The following is a 17661-nucleotide window of genomic DNA, read 5'->3' as shown; positions in this document are numbered from 1 at the left end:
CAAAGACCACCGCCAGGAAATGAGACCCTCCTGAATGTCCCCCTTGTGTTCCACTATGTCACCTTGTCCACTTTGAACTGCCATTGCTCCCCTTCCTATGGCCCCTTGGACACTGGACATGTGCTCCAAACAGACTGGCCCACTACACTGGACTTTCCTCTATCATCACCCCATTCCATTGGATTATTCCTTCATAATTTTCACTTCAATAAACACCCTTGAACACAACTTGAGTAATAGTGTTTTATCTGACAGAAATGTGCAATGTATTGAACTGTATCATCTTGTGCAATTGTCCAGAACTTTGTGATTCCATCCAACAAATGGCCTGTTGCAGGTTGTAGTCATCACATCGGTACACAGTTGTAACCACACCAACATCTGCAAAATGGGAAGGCATAGGTGACATTCAGTTGTGATGCTAAGGAAGTGACTGCCATCATGCTACAGCCACACAGATAATATAATTTATTAGAGGAATAGTCAGTTCTACTGTCTTACTTGTGTGGTTTTGAAAGCCGGATAAATTATGTTCTGTTGTCCGCATCTTCATCCTCTTCCTCCTCATCATCAATGTCCTCAGGGTCAACTGCTGCCACTGGAGCATTTTCTCCCTCCTCCTCTTCCTGCAGATAGGGCACATGTCGTCTGATGGCCAGATTGTGCAGCATGCAGCATACAACAACTATCTGGCAGACCTTTTCAGGGGAGTAGCAGAGGGATCCACCTGTCAGATGGAGGCACCTGAATCTGGCCTTCAGGAGATTAAAGCTCCTTTCAATAATCCTCCTGGTACCCCCAAGAGCATCATTATACCTATTCTCAGCCCCTGTCCTCGGATTCCTTACAGGGGTCAAGAGCCAGGACATGTTTGGGTAGCCAGAGTCACCTGCAAGAAGTGGAAGACAAACATAAACCTTGCACAATGGCATGGGGGATGACTCCTGAAGGCATACACTGACATACATTGAATGATGACTCAGGCTCACCTATAAGTCACACTCTGTGCCTCTGTAGCTGTGCCATCACTTGTGGGCTGCTGCTATTCCTCAGGGTGAAGGTGTCATGGACAGACCCAGGATACTTGGCAGTGGCGTGGGAGATGTATTGGTCAGCAAGGCACACCATTTGGACATTGAGTGAGTAGAAACTCTTCCTATTCCTGAACACCTGTTCATTTGCCTGGAGGCGGACTAAGGGAATATGTGTTCCGTCAGTGGCCCCAATAACATTTGGAATATGTCCCATTGCACAGAATCCGGCCTTCACAGTGACTAAATCTTTTACTTGGGGGAAAGCGATGTAGCTGCACATGTGTTTGACCAAGGCAGCCCAAACCCTTGCCAGCACTATTGAGAACATTGGCTGTGACAGTTCTACAGTCCAGTGGGCAGCCAAGCCCACTGTCACTTGGAAAGAGCATGTTGCCAGGAAATGGAGCACTGATAGGACCTGCATAAGAGAGGGGTTCCCAGTGGGATGACGGACAGCAGATGTCAGATCAGGCTCCAATTGACCACACAGCTCTGTGATTGGGGCCCTGTCCAGTGTATATGACAGTATTATGTGCCTGTCCTCCAGTATAGCTAAGTCCACAAGGGGTCTGTACGCGGGGGCTTACCTCCTCCCCCTGTTCCTCTGCAGTGGTAGGTACCTAAAGGACAGAAGAGTGAGGAGGGAATGCCAACATGAAAAATGGATCCACCACTTTAGTGTACATAGAGCATGAATGTAACTGGACACTGTAAATGGCTATGTATGTACAGTTTACACCAGTGACGCAGTTTTCATTCAGAATTGTGTACCAGCATGATAAAATGGCAACCGCCTGTCCTGTATGTAGGGACAGGTGGAAGTGTTCCCACTTCACCAGCGTTGGTCGTCATGGCGGAAGGCCGTCTGCACCGCCATGCAATTCCTCATTGGCTAACATGGGGCTCTATGTAGTACAGTATTGAATGAGGATCTCCACCGGCGGTGACAGTGTACAACCCCGCGTACGAGACCGCCATTTTCTGAGTATAACCTCACTTGATTCCTGACTTTCCACAGGACAACTCCTCCACTGCGTGTGCTGCTGTGACCTGTGTCTGGAACCTGCCATGGCCTGTGCGACAGGGGAAAGGGCCCCTATCTTCACTTTGGAGGAGTTAGAGGGCCTGGTGGATGGGGTCCTACGCATGTATGGACAGCTGTATGGGCCTCCAGACCAACAGGTGAGTACATCATGGGGACGTTGCATGCAACAAGGCTGCATGGAGATTTGTGTGTGTGCGGGCAGCGTGTCATTTGGATGGAAGGTATGGCTGGTGGTAGTGTACATGCAAGGCTCCGGGTGATGTGTGTGCCATTTGAGGAGTAAATGATGTCAGAATACCATATGTGGGATAGGCTGGAAATACGGATTCATAGTGTCTCTCTGTTTGTGTTTCCCTGCAGTTCAGCGCCAATCAGAAGACGGGCCTGTGGCGTGCCATCGCCAAGGAGGTGCAGACCCTGAGGGTTTATAGCAGGCGGGGCACCCACTGCAAGAAAAGGTGGGAGGACCTGAGATGCTGGGCCCGGAAGATCCAGCTGGGGACGGCCTCCCAACGAGGAAGGGGTGCCCGTCGGAACCAGATACCCCTGATGGCCCGCATACTGGCGGTGGCCCATCCAGACCTGGGTGTGCACTTAGGGGCATCACAGCAGCCATAAGGGGATAAGTCTAGTGTGTGACAACCATCTTTGTTGCCTGGCATGGGATTCTGGTGGTGGGTTTTAGTCAGTGGATGCCCCTTCATGCCAGCTCATATATTGCTGCATGGTCCAGCTCAGGGTTATTGGGTGAATTACAAAAATCTGGATAGCTAGCGAGGTGGCTTTCCATGTCAGACAGGGCTTAGTATGTCCCAGGAAGGGTGCAGATGGCAGTGTTTGGCTCTTATCCTGCTGTGGTACCTAGCCAATGGTATGCCAGTGTGGAGTATACTGCTCAATCTTGGTCCCTGTGTGTGATGGTGATGTGTATGCCATCTGTGGTGTTGGTGCTGTAAATGACCCACTGCTCCCTTTCTTTCTGCCCCCCTATTTTCTTCTGTCATCCTGTCCATGTGTGCATTAGCATCATCTGGCAAAGGAGCAGGGGCACTGGCGAGTGAGGGAGCTACAGCCCACGGGACCCAGGAGGCAGAGTTCACTGACGCCTAGGAGACCAGTGGGATGGAGGGTGAGGGGAGCACCAGGGCGGGGACAGGAGGTGACAGCACTGACTCTGAAACCTCCTCCAGTGGGAGTTCCTTGGTGGTGGCGGACACCTCTGGAACCAACCCCGCTACAGGGATAGCAGCCACCCCCTGGATCAGCACTGCCCTCCCATTTGCCCCCCACCGAGTTGCCCGTGCCCGCTCACGCAGGAGGGTGGGCGTTTCCTTCGCCCCATGCACCTCAACCCTGCTGCCCTCACTGAGGAGGCTATTGACTTCCTGAGATCCATCTCTGTAGGTCAGTCAACCATAGTGAATGCCATCCAGGGGCTGACATCCCAGATACAGTAATGCAGTGCCTACCTGGAGGGCATTCACAGTGGCTTGGCTGCCCTACAGAGATCGTTTCAGGCTCTGGCCTCCTCTCTGATGTTCCTGGTTCTTCTGTCCCCCCTCCAACTACCTGGTCCCAGTCCGAAAGCCCTCTCCCCAACTCATCCCACGCACACAATCTGACAAGCATGCACCCAAAACAACAGATAGGACTCGCACAGACAAACACAGGCACCACACTTCACTCCACAAGCACACACACAGCCAACACACAGAAGCACACAAAACAGCATTCACTGCCTCCACTGTCTCCCCCTCCTCCTCCTCCCTCACAGTCACATCCACACTCACACCTGCATGCATTGCATCAACAGTCCCAGACCCTGCCACCTGTACACCCTTGCCCACAGACACCACAAGAGCATACCCTAAGACATGCACCACACACACCACATGCACAGTCACCACCACAACATACATCCACACGTCCTGTTTGCCTTTTCCCACCCTGTCTGCCCCCTCCAAAGAAGCACAAATGCTCGCAATCAGACCCCCAACAGCCATCCTGCTCCCAAGTCCAGAACACCTACTCCTCTTACTACCACGCCCTCTACCTCCACTCCCATCCATTCCCACATCCCACCCCAGTATCCCTAAGAAGGTTTTCCTTGCCCATCTTGACCTCTTCCCTACCCCTACTGCCCCCCTTTTGCCCGTAGGTGCAAGGTCCCAACTACCTAGCCAGGAACCTCAGCCAATCAGTCTGCCATTGCTCCCACCCAAGAATTTGCTGTTGGCACTAAGGGGCCCCCTGAATGTGACGGCAGCCACTCCCAGCAAAAACACACCTCTGCCTCAGAAAGGGAGGTCTAGGGTGGTGGAACCTAAGAGACAGAGGACATGGTCAGTGGAGGCACCTCCTAAACCTGGATGCAAGGGCACAAGTCACATGATGAAGGCCAAGGGGGGCCGTCACAGGAATGAGCCTAAGGATCCACCACCTGAGGGCAAGGATCCCCATCCACCACCTGAGGGTAAGGATCCCCCTCCACCACCAGAGGCCATGTAACCCCCCCTCCAGAGACTGTGGCCTAAGACTCCACTCCAGGGACAGTGGGCAAGGAGCCCCCTCCAGAACCAGTGGGCAAGGAGCCCCCTCCAGAACCAGTGGGCATGATACCCACTCCGGAGACTGTGGCCTAAGACTCCCCTCCAGGGACAGTGGGCAAGGAGCCCCCTCCAGAACCAGTGGGCAAGGAGCCCCCTACAGAACCAGTGGGCATGATACCCTCTCCAGCTGAGGTGCCCCCCCAACCACCCCTCTTCCCCCTGAGGTGCCTGCCCATTTCCAACATGATGCCCCTGAACAGTGGAATCCGAATGATGTCAGGAGTCAAGTTGGGGCTTACACGATACCCTGTGGCCATGTGGCCTTTTAGTACTTTGGACTGGCCATTGGCTCAATCTGTTCATTGACATGTATATAGTTATTTATTTATTCAGTATGGTGGCTGCTGGCAGCAAATTACATTTACATGGTTGTACTACAAGTATGTATCCTTGCATTATTTGTTCCTGGGTCCTGTAACTGTCAATGCACTGTGCAGCTGGTTATGTGTGTGTGTGTGTATGGTGTGTGTTGTGCATGTGTGTGTCACTCTCCTTTTCCTCCCTCCCTCCCTTGTGTGCTAGGTGGCTGTACCCACCGTTGTCGTCTTTGTCGGCGTTCGTCTTCCAGGATGGCTGTGGCATGGTAGTGTATCGAGAAGACTTGGAGTTCCGGTTCCATGGTGGCCGCTGAGTCCTCTGTGTCCCTGAAGGTGAGTCTTTCCTTTTCTACAATGTGTTTCTGCCAGGCTTTTGATGGCATTGCTAACGCCCCAGAAATCCTGGCGGTTTGCTGTATCATAATATGGTGAGTTTGACTTCCGCCTGGCTGTAGGTGGCTACTGCCGTGATCGGTGGTGTTAATGCCCTGGCGGTTGGCGTGGTACATTGGCTGTCTATGGCAGGTCCCACCACCATGGTCATAATTTGTCAGTAATTACTGCCAGCCTGTTGCCGATATTACCGCCACTTTAACAGTGGCGCTCAGTACACAGCCAATGTCATAATGAGGGCCTACATGTCATGTTGTTCTTCCACCACGATACAAAATTCAAAGTTGGAAAGAGAGAGGTTTTACGTAAGTGAAGTACAAAAGGAAATGTCAGTGTAGATTAGACATTATGTCAGAGTTTTCTTGAAGTTTCCACACTGTTCTATATTTTTAGATGCACAAGAATCTATTTCATTAGCGCCTAAAGTGGAACTCAATTGAAGAGGATCTAGATGTATCTATGTTGAGGGTGACCAGCCTGAATAGCAGATGCTGTGTCTTTTCTTATCCACTTCCCCTTTTCCCCCCCAGGACTGCCTTGGTTTGAATCACAAAGAAAGTATTCCGGTCATGACAGCGTTTTGGTCACTTTGGGAAAAAGCTTCTGGGATCATGTCTCAGTCCTACAAGATTGCATGACCTTAAAGAAAAGAAACAGGTTAGAGCCCAAGTGTTACAGATAGCAGCTCAGGGTAATCGAGACATGATCTCATCCATGATCAAAGTGCAACGAGCTACCCTGACAACAAAGTAAAGTTTAGTACACATTTCAGCCATGAAAGCCAACAGGTTGACAAAATATTCCCTAAGCGTTGCCATCTTTTACACCCCTACAGCAAATTCTCTAAATATGAATATTTGTCACAAAGCATATGACAGCTAGCAGAATGGGCATTGTGAATGAACGTGGCTCCTACCACCTTTTCAACCCGATGCCTAAATTAAAAAAAACTGAATTTTAATAGACACATCCTTTGAAGCCTCCATCCTGTCTTTATGTTTTCTGAATGGTAGTGCTTAAGAGGGACAATAAAACCCTTGAGGCTATTGAACGTGTTTGGATTTGGGTCCTCCAACCTTCCTGACTCAAATGGAGAACAATATTTTGTAGACAATATATAAAACAAACATTTTACACCAAAACAGCACCTGTGTTTTTTCCTTTGGTTAACAGAGAACATGTATATCTGGTATCACCCCCATTCAAATCTCATTAAGCCTATAAAAGACCCCAGTGAAGGCCAATATGAATGCTCATTTATCATTTTGCCTTCTATGAAAAGTGTAACTCAAGTCCATGCATACCAGCAAATGGTTTTGAGCCCCAATATAACAGGGGAGACGTTCATAAACATAAACTAGTCATACTCTTAAACGCTTGCAAGCCTTACAGTTCCATCTTATTGTTGAAAGGACTCTTGTTTCTCTATGAGACTGCTGGATTGGGGTGGCAACATCTTAGCGTGTAGGTGACTGAGGCACAGGCAAGAAAGGAAATGCAGGATAGTTTTCAATACATTCATTAAAAAGACTGTAATCTATGATAAAATGCATGAGCTGCGATGATTAGGCTAATGACGAGGCAAAATCAGGATTGTGAGAATTAGTCATGTGAATATGAACAATACCAACATTTTGCAATAAACATAAATACACAAATGCCTCCCTAAAGCATATTGGCTACCCTAAAGAGAGCATGGCATGGCATGATAAACCTAATATGCCCAAGCCATATCCCCAACCCCTGTTACCTTAGAACAAGGTCGGCATTCGGTCTCCAAATAAGGCAGTGTAGACACACAAGGGCTGAGGTCTGCTGCAAAGGCTGAGGTCTGCTGCAAAGTGACATGCAGTATGGATTGAATATCCTGGGTGGAAGTCCCTCTAATGACCTTGGTCACACAGAGTATTTTCATAAGGTCCATCATGTTGTCCGTGCAGACATCCTGATGTGGGTATGTACCTAAGTGTTAGATTGTATGTGCAAACTTGAATCAGCAATATCATTATAAAATGCCTGACATTTTCACATTCTATTCTTGTCTAACGTAAAGCAAAGGGACATAATAACAATCCAATACATACATTACTGATAATGACACATTCACGGAATGGCGACTAATTATCAGTGCTTAATTTGTAAATATAAATGCGCCGATGCCCAAAGCTGTCCTCTGAAACACGCTGCTGCTGTAATTAAATGTGTGAACACTGAATACTGAAGCAGTGTATTCCTGAAGCCATCTCGGGCCTCTCTAATCCATTTACAGCCACTGCAGCTTTCTGCTCTCTCCCTTTGTGATGCTTTTTCGTTTTTCTCTTCCTCCGTCTTTCCCATGTGTGGCTTTTGCTCGCAGTAAATGCTTGAGGCAGAAAAGTAAGTGCCGGCCCTCAAAAATAAGTGCCTGTGCCACGCACCGGGAACCATCAGTCTAAAGTAAGCACTGCTGAGTGTAAAATAAAAACATTTCTCCTAAAATGTCCTCTGTCATTCTAGTTGTCCTGGGTTCAAGATGCAGGTCCAGTCCTTTTCACTCAGGCATCAGGACAACAGAGTAGCAGACCTTTTTGCAGAGCAGCAAAGAAGTTCTTCTGGTTCTTTCACTGGTCCAGAGGTGTACTGAGCAGTTGGGTCTGAGGGTCCAATATTTATGCCTGGTGCCAGTTTTGAAGTACGTTCTGGAGGTTTCCACTCCCAGGGGTGCTTGAAATTTCCTGCCTCCCTGCCCTGGCTCCAGCTTGTCTGACACACAAAAGACTAATGTCAAACCCTTTGTGAGTGTGCTCAGGCTGAGTGTAGGAAGTTGGCTCTTTATATACTATTTCAAAGTAAGAAATAGTGTGCACAGAGTCCGAGGGTTCCCCTTAGAGTTAAGATAGTGCCAGAATTAGATAGTTCTAATGCTCTATTTTGTGGTAGTGTGGTCGAGCAGTAGGCTTATCAGAGGGTAGTGTTAAGCATTTGTTGTACACACAAAGGCAATAAATGAGGAACACACACTCAAAGACTTAATCCAGGCCAATAGGTTTTTATATAGAAAAATATATTTTATTAGTTTATTTTAAGAACCACAGGTTCAAGATTTACAGTAAACACTTTAAATGTAAGGTACTTCACTTAGATACTTTAGGAACTTTGAATAAAAGCAATATTTTATACAGTCTTTGTAAAAATGGCAATAAGCTATTTTCAAAGGGGACACAGTGCAAAAATCAACAGTTCCTGGGGGAGGGGAGTAAAGGCTAGATTAGGAGGTAAGTAAAACACTTACAAGTGTCAGTCCTAGGGCATAGGCAGCCCACCGTTGGGGGTTCAATGCAACCCCCAAAGTTACCACACCAGCAGCTCAGGGCCGGTCAGGTGCAGAGGTCAAAGAGGTGCCAAAAACACATAGGTGCCTATGGAGAACAGGGTTGCTCCGGTTCCAGTCTGCCAGCAGGTAAGTACCTGCGTCCTCGGGGGGCAGACCAGGGAAGTTTTGTAGAGCACTGGGGGGGACACAAGTAGGCACACAAAACACACCCTCAGCGGCACAGGGGCGGCCGGGTGCAGTGTGCAGAGCAGGCGTCGGGTTTCAGGTAGGAAACAATGGAGGGACCCGGGGGTCACTCTAGCAGTGCAGGCAGGCACAGGGGGGGCTTCTCGGGACAGCCACCACCTGGGCTAGGCAGAGGGTCGCCTGGGGGTCACTCCTGCACTGAGGTTCGGTTCCCTCAGGTCGTGGGGGCTGTGGGTGCAGTGTTGGTTCCAGGCGTCGGGTCCCTTGTTACAGGCAGTCGCGATCAGGAGGAGCCTCTGGATTCTCTCTGCAGGCGTCGCTGTGAGAGCTCAGGGGGGTCGTCTCTGGTTACTCACGGGCTTGCAGTCACTGGGAAGTCCTCCCTGAGGTGTTGGTTGTCTGAATCTTGACCCGGGGCTGTCGGGTGCAGAGTGAGAAGTCTCACGCTTCCGGCGGGAAACGTGCAGTCTTTGAAAGTTGCTTCTTTGTTGCAAAGAAGTAGCTGGTTTTGAACAGGGCCGCTGCTCACTAGAGTTTCTTGGTCCTTTAGTCCAGGGCAGTCCTCTGAGGCTTCAGAGGTCGCTGGTCCCTGTCGGATGCGTTGCTGGTTGCAGGTTTTCAAAGTTGGAAACAGGCCGGTAGGGCTGGGGCCAAAGCAGTTGTCGTCTTCCTCCTTCTCTGCAGACTTGTAGGTCAGCAGTCCTTCTTGTTTCTTCAGGTTGCAGGAATCTGATTTCTTGGGATCTGGGGTGCCCCTAAATACTGAATTTAGGTGTGTGTTTAGGTCTGGGAGGGCAGTAGCCAATGGCTACTGTCCTTGAGGGTGGCTACACCCTCTTTGTGCCTCCTCCCTGTGGGGAGGGGGGCACATCCCTAATCCTATTGGGGGAATCCTCCAAACTCAAGATGGAGGATTTCTAAAGGCAGGGGTCATCTCAGCTCAAGACACCTTAGGGGCTGTCCTGACTGGTAGGTGACTCCTCCTTGTTTTTCTCATTATCTCCTCCAGCCTTGCTGCCAAAAGTGGGGGCAGTGGCCAGAGGGGCGGGCATCTCCACTAGCTGGGATGCCCTGGGGCGCTGTAACAAAAGGGGTGAGCCTTTGAGGCTGATCGCCAGGTGTTACAGTTCCTGTAGGGGGAGGTGAGAAGCACCTCCACCCAGTACAGGCTTTGTTCCTAGCCACAGAGTGACAAAGGCACTCTCCCCATGTGGCCTGTAACATGTCTGGTGTGTGGCAGGCTGGCAGAAACTGGTCAGCCTACACTAGAAGTCGGATTGGTATTCAGGGGGCATCTCTAAGATGCCCTCTGGGTGATTGTTACAATAAATTGCACACTGGCATCAGTGTGCATTTATTGTGCTGAGAAGTGTGATACCAAACTTCCCAGTTTTCAGTGTAGCCATTATGGAACTGTGGAGTTTGTGTTTGACAAACTCCCAGACCATATACTCTTATGGCTACCCTGCACTTACAATGTCTAAGGTTTTGCTTAGACACTGTAGGGGCATAGTGCTCATGCACATATGCCCTCACCTGTGCTATAGTGCACCCTGCCTTAGGGCTGTAAGGCCTGCTAAAGGGGTGACTTACTTATGCCACGGCAGTGTGAGGTTTGCATGGCACTCTGAGGGGAGTGCCATGTCCATTTAGTCTTTTTCTCCCCACCAGCACACACAAACTGTGAGGCAGTGTGCAAGTGCTGAGTGAGGGGTCCCCAGGGTGGCATAAGACATGCTGCAGCCCTTAGAGACCTTCCTTGGCATCAGGGCCCTTGATACCAGGGGTACCAGTTACAAGGGACTTACCTGAGTGCCAGGGTTGTGCCAATTGTGGAGACAAAGGTACAGTTTAGGGAAAGAACACTGGTACTGGGGCCTGGTTAGCAGGGTCCCAGCACACTTTCAATCAAAACTTAGCATCAGCAAAGGTAAAAAGTTAGGGGTAACCATGCCAAGGAGGTATTTCCTTACACTGAGGCATTGTGATATAAGTGTGGTAGGTCACAGCTCCTCTCCAGTCAAGTCAGAGATGGCCCATCCTACCAACCCCAATTCCCCCTTTGTCTAACTGTCTGGGAGCAATACACAAAGACCAACTGCTAGCTGTGTGACCCAGAATGCAGGGTGCAGGCACCAAATGGCTAGAACAAGAAAATGCCTTTTTTTTTTTAAAACTACAGTGGTTCACATTGATATTATATACAGAAAAAAATTAATTAGCTAATCAATGTACTGCATAGTCATATAGGTAGCAGAAGAAATAATTAATTAGAACATTAAGGTACAACAAACCACCATTTTTAGAAGAAAGTAGATTTTTATCTACTTTGTTCAAAAGTGAAACCAATCTCAAAGAACAGAAAAACGAGAGAACAAAATAATCACAATAAGTAAATGGAATGTGTCCCCAGTGTCAAAGCCACAGTATTTTGCATTACTACAGTCAGGAGATGCACACGGTTTTTCACATAGTAAGAGACAACTACAAAGGCTATTACTAAAAAATATCTTAAATAGGTGAGAACAGACACATAGATTGTTTGTCTGTTACTTTAACATGTTGACTGCGTTTCGAACCCTTGTTAGTGAAAAGTGGTCTCATCAGGATTTTAGGAATGCAAAGACGTCAGGTGATATAATGATGACCAATGATGACTACTTCCACTCGTTCTTTTCAGTCGCGTTGATCGACATCCTTCAGCTCTTCTTTGGCTTATCATGATCCTCTTTCTCCATTTGTTCATCATTATATCATTACATGGTACATTATCTACCAGATTCACTACATGAACGTTTCTGGATTATTGCCTTGAAAAAGTCCTTGTGACGAAACATGTGTCGGCTGTTTGCAGAATGTACTTTTTTCGCGAAGAATAAAATCTCATCAACCTCTACATTGTGCTTGGACTTTGGACTCTTCTTTCCACTTTGGAATTTACTCTAGGACTACTCTTGGTGTGCCCTGGTATTTACACAAGCCACTATTCTTCACTGCTCAAACCAAGATTTTATTATGTGGCTTTCTGATTACACACAGACCTCTGCAGTGCATTAACTAATGGAAGTTTCGTAATGTATAATAGTGCGCTTGCCACTGGTTAACGTAACTTTTTATAATTCATTTTTAATTTAAGCTGTGGCATATTTTATATGTAACTACCTGATGGGGAAAGACCAAAAAACATACAGAATACTTTGTTTCTTTAGCCTCACCTTTGACACCCACCCCCATCACATGCAGCATCACAGTTCCCATACTTTTTTAATGCACTTTGACCCCTGCTTATACAGTATAGAAGTCAGTGTGCATGCTCACCGCGTGGTAAAGAATATATACACGGATACCTTACTCAGAGGAAAAGTTAAGGCGGTTTTGCAATAAGCGCCCGATCACTATGGAGGTGGCGCAGCTGATATTTCCTGCTGCCATGGAAGCAGGGTTGGATTAGGAATGCAGGCAGTCGGGCATTGGCCGATGGGCCAGCGCCTAAGAGTCACCTGAAGGCCGGGTTTTTTCTAAGCCCTCTGTCACCTGGCCCACCAAGCCTTAATATCTTCGCCAGTTACCCAGCAGGCCATTGTAATGTGAGGCAGCCTGACTGTCGGGGCAGCCACAGTGCCACTGCAAATTCCTCCTGGTGAAAATTTTTAACAGTGTGGGAGCTCGTAGCCAGTAACAGAACATCATTTTCAAGAAAGCCCGCGTTCAGTAATCCACACTGAACCATGAGCAGGGTGTGCAGTCTCTCCACAACTTGATTTCTAATAGTAACAAATTGTTCATTTGTAATGTCACTGCTTATACTCTCATGGCATCGCTAAATTATTTTCTATCAAACAGTAAAAATATAATATTTTTTGTGAGATCCCAATACAAAATTACAAAAAGTATTTAAAAAATAACCGCTGTTGTTCATGTTTTAAAATTCTGCAAAGGCCAGAGCATGATAATTAAAGAGGAATCTTTATATATAAAAACTTTAATACCCATCAGATCAGGTGTTGTGGCCCTTGCACCATTATATTTCACCTTGCTCCCCCTGGTAAAAAATGAAGTGCTTCTAGGTTTTACACGTTACTGGCTTTATAAGCTGTAAAATGCTAAAGTTGCCAAACATTTCTATAAAAATGAGTCCAATGAAACTAATGTTTTGATGCTTCATGAAAGGGCACGATATCTGGGAATGTGGCCCACTTTATTATTTTTTTTAGGAGTGCATGGGCCTAATTTGCATCCCAATCCGACACTGCTTGGAAGGAAGGGGACACAAGGAGACGGCAGCCTGAGAATTGTCCTCAATGTCAGACGACCAGCCAGGACGTGGACTCATTGGATCCTCAAAATAAGAGGAACAAGTCAGGGAGACAATCTTCCCTCCTTGACACGTGTATATGGAAACTGTCACTGTATGGCCTGACATTGAGTATTATTCGAAATTAGCGGCCCATCATATCTCTCATAACTGCAAGACAGAAAAGGCAAATCTTGGGATCATGAAAGTTGGGTTGTCACAAATGATTGGTCTTGATTCAATTAAATGTAAATGTCCCTGTATAAAATTGCACGGAGCTCGCTTGCAAAGATAACAGAAGTACACCAGTGGTTACGTTAAAACACGTAACGAGTACTCAGGGGAACGTAAGAAACTTAAAGCAATTATACTTCTAGCTGACAGAGGCCACAGGTCCCATCCAGGGGCTCTTTAATGGCATGTCCATGGTGGCAGCTCCAGAGTGACTGGCACGTGTTTGTAATTTTACAGGCTGCCTCTCTAAAGCCTTGGTTGCTTAAGAGCGCGACAATGAAGGCTCAGGCTGACAATGGGAAAAGCACACCGCAGCGCATAGCGCATAGAGATAACTGTAGACAATTGATGTCGTTGAGCTTGCTGTGTGCGTTATAAATAATGAACACTTAAACTTTACTCAAACAGATGTTCCTGCTGCCAGCTCGGATCCCACATTCTCCTCAAAGGTACACAGGCACCGTTGGGCTTGTGATTGAGAGACAGAGGCTGAAGACGGAAGTGGATGGACTCAGGTGAGGCTTTTTTCATGCCACTAGCACATGGGTACTCACAAACATTTTACCGGGGGCCAACATTTTTGGGCTATGATGTGACAAGTGCCGCATTGATGCCAGCAATGTGGCACTCAGAAGGAGAAAGTTCCAGGGAATGGTGCCAGTAAATGGGTGTACTGGAAGCGAAACACATAATAGCTGCAACCTAGAATTAATCCCAGCTTCCCCACTTTATCAAATTGTGTGATCCTAGGCAATTGTTTTGTTCCACTTTCCCTTTTTTTCTTCAATATCACATACAAAAGCATGTCGAAATACATAACTTCACGATGTGGAATGTGCAAAACCTTCCCCTGTGTTTGATTTAATAAACTATAATGTTTGTGTATAACAGGAACCCAACCCACAGGGTGCACTTAACAGCTGACATGCATTTTAGCTCACTATTGACACTGTTGTCAGGGTGGGGAAAAAACGAATGTATATTCATGTTTGATTTTGGGGCCGCATGTAAAGGTCAGGGGGTCCGCATGCGGCCCCCGGGCCGTACTTTGAGTATCAATGCACATTATCAAAATAAACAGCGCCCCCCTTATCGCCGCAATAGAGAACTGCATCTCATCTACTGTTGGCTATGTAGAATGGAGGCCAGCATTGAAATTAAAGCATTTATTATTTTGCCATGGGACGAACAGATTGTTTCATTTATTGATAATTTGTCAAGGGATAGATGATTTCTAGCCAGACCAAGGGATTAGACGGGATTGGCACTAACATCAAGCCACGGGCACAGAGAACAATTAACACTCATATCACACACAGTGATATTGACACACTGAAAGTACCGCTGTGTGGTAGGTCGAGCAATACCGCTGACTAGGCCAGTGAACTGCTCTGCCTCCAGTGGCTCCACCTTGCAAGTAGAGCCCTCATCCCCCACTCCTCTGAACTCCTGACCCCGGTCAGGAGTTCCAGGCCCTCCTCCACCCACAGGCTTCTGCCTGGGCCTCATTCCTGGTGTCTAGTAGGAGAGCTCTGCTTTCCTGCTAGACTGCCTCTCTCCTCCTTTTCTCCACTCCTCTTCCCGTGCTCTCTCTCGCTGTGTCTGCCCCCGTGCCTCTGCTGCTGTTCGCTCTCCTGTGTGTCCTTTTGGACTAACTTCCACGTTTGCCTTTTTGCTCTTTTCTGCACTTTTTCTGGCTTTACCGCCACTCTCTCACTCACTTTCGCCCCCCTTCCTCTCTCTCTCTCCCCCGCCGCTGCTTCCCCTGTGGCCTTGCCCCCCTCCACTTCCTCGGGCTGCTCTCCCGCCGCTGCTGCCCCTGTGGCCTGCAAACTTTTCTCTACCGTTTTTGCCCACGCTCCTGCCTCCCAGCTGTCCTCTCCTCCCCCTTCCCTACTTAATGGTGGCCGCGCCGCTGGCACGCCAAAGGCGTACCAGAGGCAAACTCATCCGTGCCTGGATGGCTCCCAGCACCGGAACACCTGGTTCTCATCCATCCCACCACTGCCACTGACGTCTTCGTTATGACGCCGCCACCCTCTGCGCCCTCAACACCAGGCACTCTCCCGCCTGCCTTCAAGCCTCCCCACAGACCACCCAGGGACCCTTCTGAGGCCGGAACTGCACCTTCACCTTCCGACCTCTGCCCTCACCACATCCTCCATGCCAATGACTCACCCACCAAGGCAGGATGCAACCTTCTCAACACATGCTCCATCCACAAACATGCAGTAGAGCTATGGAATCTTATCGACTCAGCTTCCCCAGGAGACCTTGATGAACCCCTCCTCAGAGCCTGACATCACCATAGCCATCCCGGACAGCTACAAGATCACCCGCAGGGACTGCTCGAACAGACAAGGAGGAGGCATCGCTATCGTCCACAAGAACACCCTCAGGATCACGACCAGCACCGAAGACACCCTCAGCACCGCCAAACACCTGCACTTCCAGATCCACACTGACCCAAACACCACCCTTCGGGGGACCCTCATCTACAGGGCCCCTGGTCCCCCACAGCAGTTCAGCAAACTCATCACCGACATCGTCAGCACGAACACTCTCGCGTCCACTGACTACATACTCCATGGGGACTTAAACTTCCACCTCGAGAACACCAACGACAACAACACCACCACCCTGCTCAACAACTTCTCCAACCTCGCCCTCAAACAGCTCGTCACAACACCGACCCACTCTGCAGGACACACACTTGACCCTATCTTCTCCTCCAGCAAACACGTCTCCTTCAGCCACACCACCGAACTCCACTGGACAGATCACCGATGCATCCACTTCTCCTTCAAGAAACCCACAACACACCATCACCCATAACGGATTCCCCACCGCAGATGGAACAAGGTCACCGAAGACCAACTAATCACTACCCTCTCCTAGAACCCACCCACCGACACCGCCGACATAGACACAGCTCCCCGCAACTTCAGGCAATGGATCGACACCTGTGCCAACACCCTCGCCCGATCAAAAATCCCTCCAACAGACGCACTGACAGAAAGGCCTTCTGGTTTACTGCCGACCTCCACGAATCCAAGCAGACATGCCGAAGACTCGAAAAGAAGTGGTGCCAAGATCAGACACTGGACAACCACACAGCCTTCAAAAACGCTATCCACACACACCACCAACTCATCCGAACTGCTAAGAGAACCGCCTTCAAAGAACGCATCAATAACAATGCACACAGCCACAAGGAGCTCTTCAACATCGTGAAGGAACTCTCCAAACCCAGCTCCGTTGCAAACGACATCCCGCCATCACAAGACCTCTGTAACTCACTAGCCTCCTACTTCCACCACAAGATCACAGACATCCACGACAGCTTCAGCACTCAGCCTCCCAGCAACCTCCAACACCACAGACCCACCACTGACCAGCCTCCTGCTCTCTTGGACCCCCGTCAACGTCAACAACACCATTGAAATCATAAACATCATCCACTCCGGCTCACCATCCGACCCCTGCCCTCACCACATCCTCAACAAAGCAAGTTCCATCATCGCACCCCAACTCCAGAAGATCATCAACAGCTCTTTCGAGTCAGCCACCTTCCCAGAGAGCTGGAAACACGCCAAGATCAACGCCCTCCTCAAAAAAACCAAGGCGGACTCAAAGGACCTAAAGAACTTCCGGTCTGTCTCCCTGCTCCCCTTCCTGGCAAAAGTCATTGAGATGGGTTTCAACAGAGAGCTGACCCGCTTCCTTGAGGAGAACAGCACTCTGGACCCTTCCCAATCCATATTCCGCAGCAATCACAGCACCGAAACTGCCCTCATCGTCGCCACCAATGACATCAGAACCATACTGGACAACAGCGAAACCGCAACCCTCATCCTCCAGGACCTCTCAGCCGCGTTCGACACCGTCTGCCGCCACACCCTATGCACACGCCACAGCAATGCAGAAATCCGTGACTGAGCCCTAAACTGGGTCACCTCCTTTCTCACCGGCAGCACTCAGAGAGTCCACCTCCCTCCTTTCCACTCTGAAGCCACCAAAATCATCTGTGACGTGCCCCAGAGCTCGTCCCTCAGTCCCTTCAACATCTACATGGCTCCACTCGCTAACATCGCGCAATCGCACAACCTCAACATCATTTCATACGCCGACAACACCCAGCTGATCCTCTCCCTCACCAAGGACTCCGCCAAAACCAACCTCCACAAAGGAATGAAGGCCATTGCTGAATCGAAGAAGAACAGCTGCCTCAAACTC

General features: G+C 48.8%; 1 protein-coding gene across 2 annotated transcripts in view; it reads left to right on the top strand.

The window, feature by feature from the left end:
- Nucleotides 1–17661, top strand: part of HAAO (3-hydroxyanthranilate 3,4-dioxygenase) — a 704001-nt gene that overhangs the window by 387904 nt on the left and 298436 nt on the right. For both annotated transcript variants that reach the window (XM_069236711.1, XM_069236712.1), the window contains exon 4: nt 13834–13940. In XM_069236711.1, coding sequence (XP_069092812.1) covers nt 13834–13940 — 107 coding nt within the window. The remainder of the gene's footprint in view (nt 1–13833; nt 13941–17661) is intronic.

The sequence above is a fragment of the Pleurodeles waltl genome, chromosome 5 (assembly GCF_031143425.1).
Source record: "Pleurodeles waltl isolate 20211129_DDA chromosome 5, aPleWal1.hap1.20221129, whole genome shotgun sequence".
NCBI lineage: Eukaryota > Metazoa > Chordata > Amphibia > Caudata > Salamandridae > Pleurodeles > Pleurodeles waltl.
The sequence above is the reverse complement of the archived record's forward strand: the minus strand, read 5'-3'. Positions and strand labels throughout refer to the sequence as shown.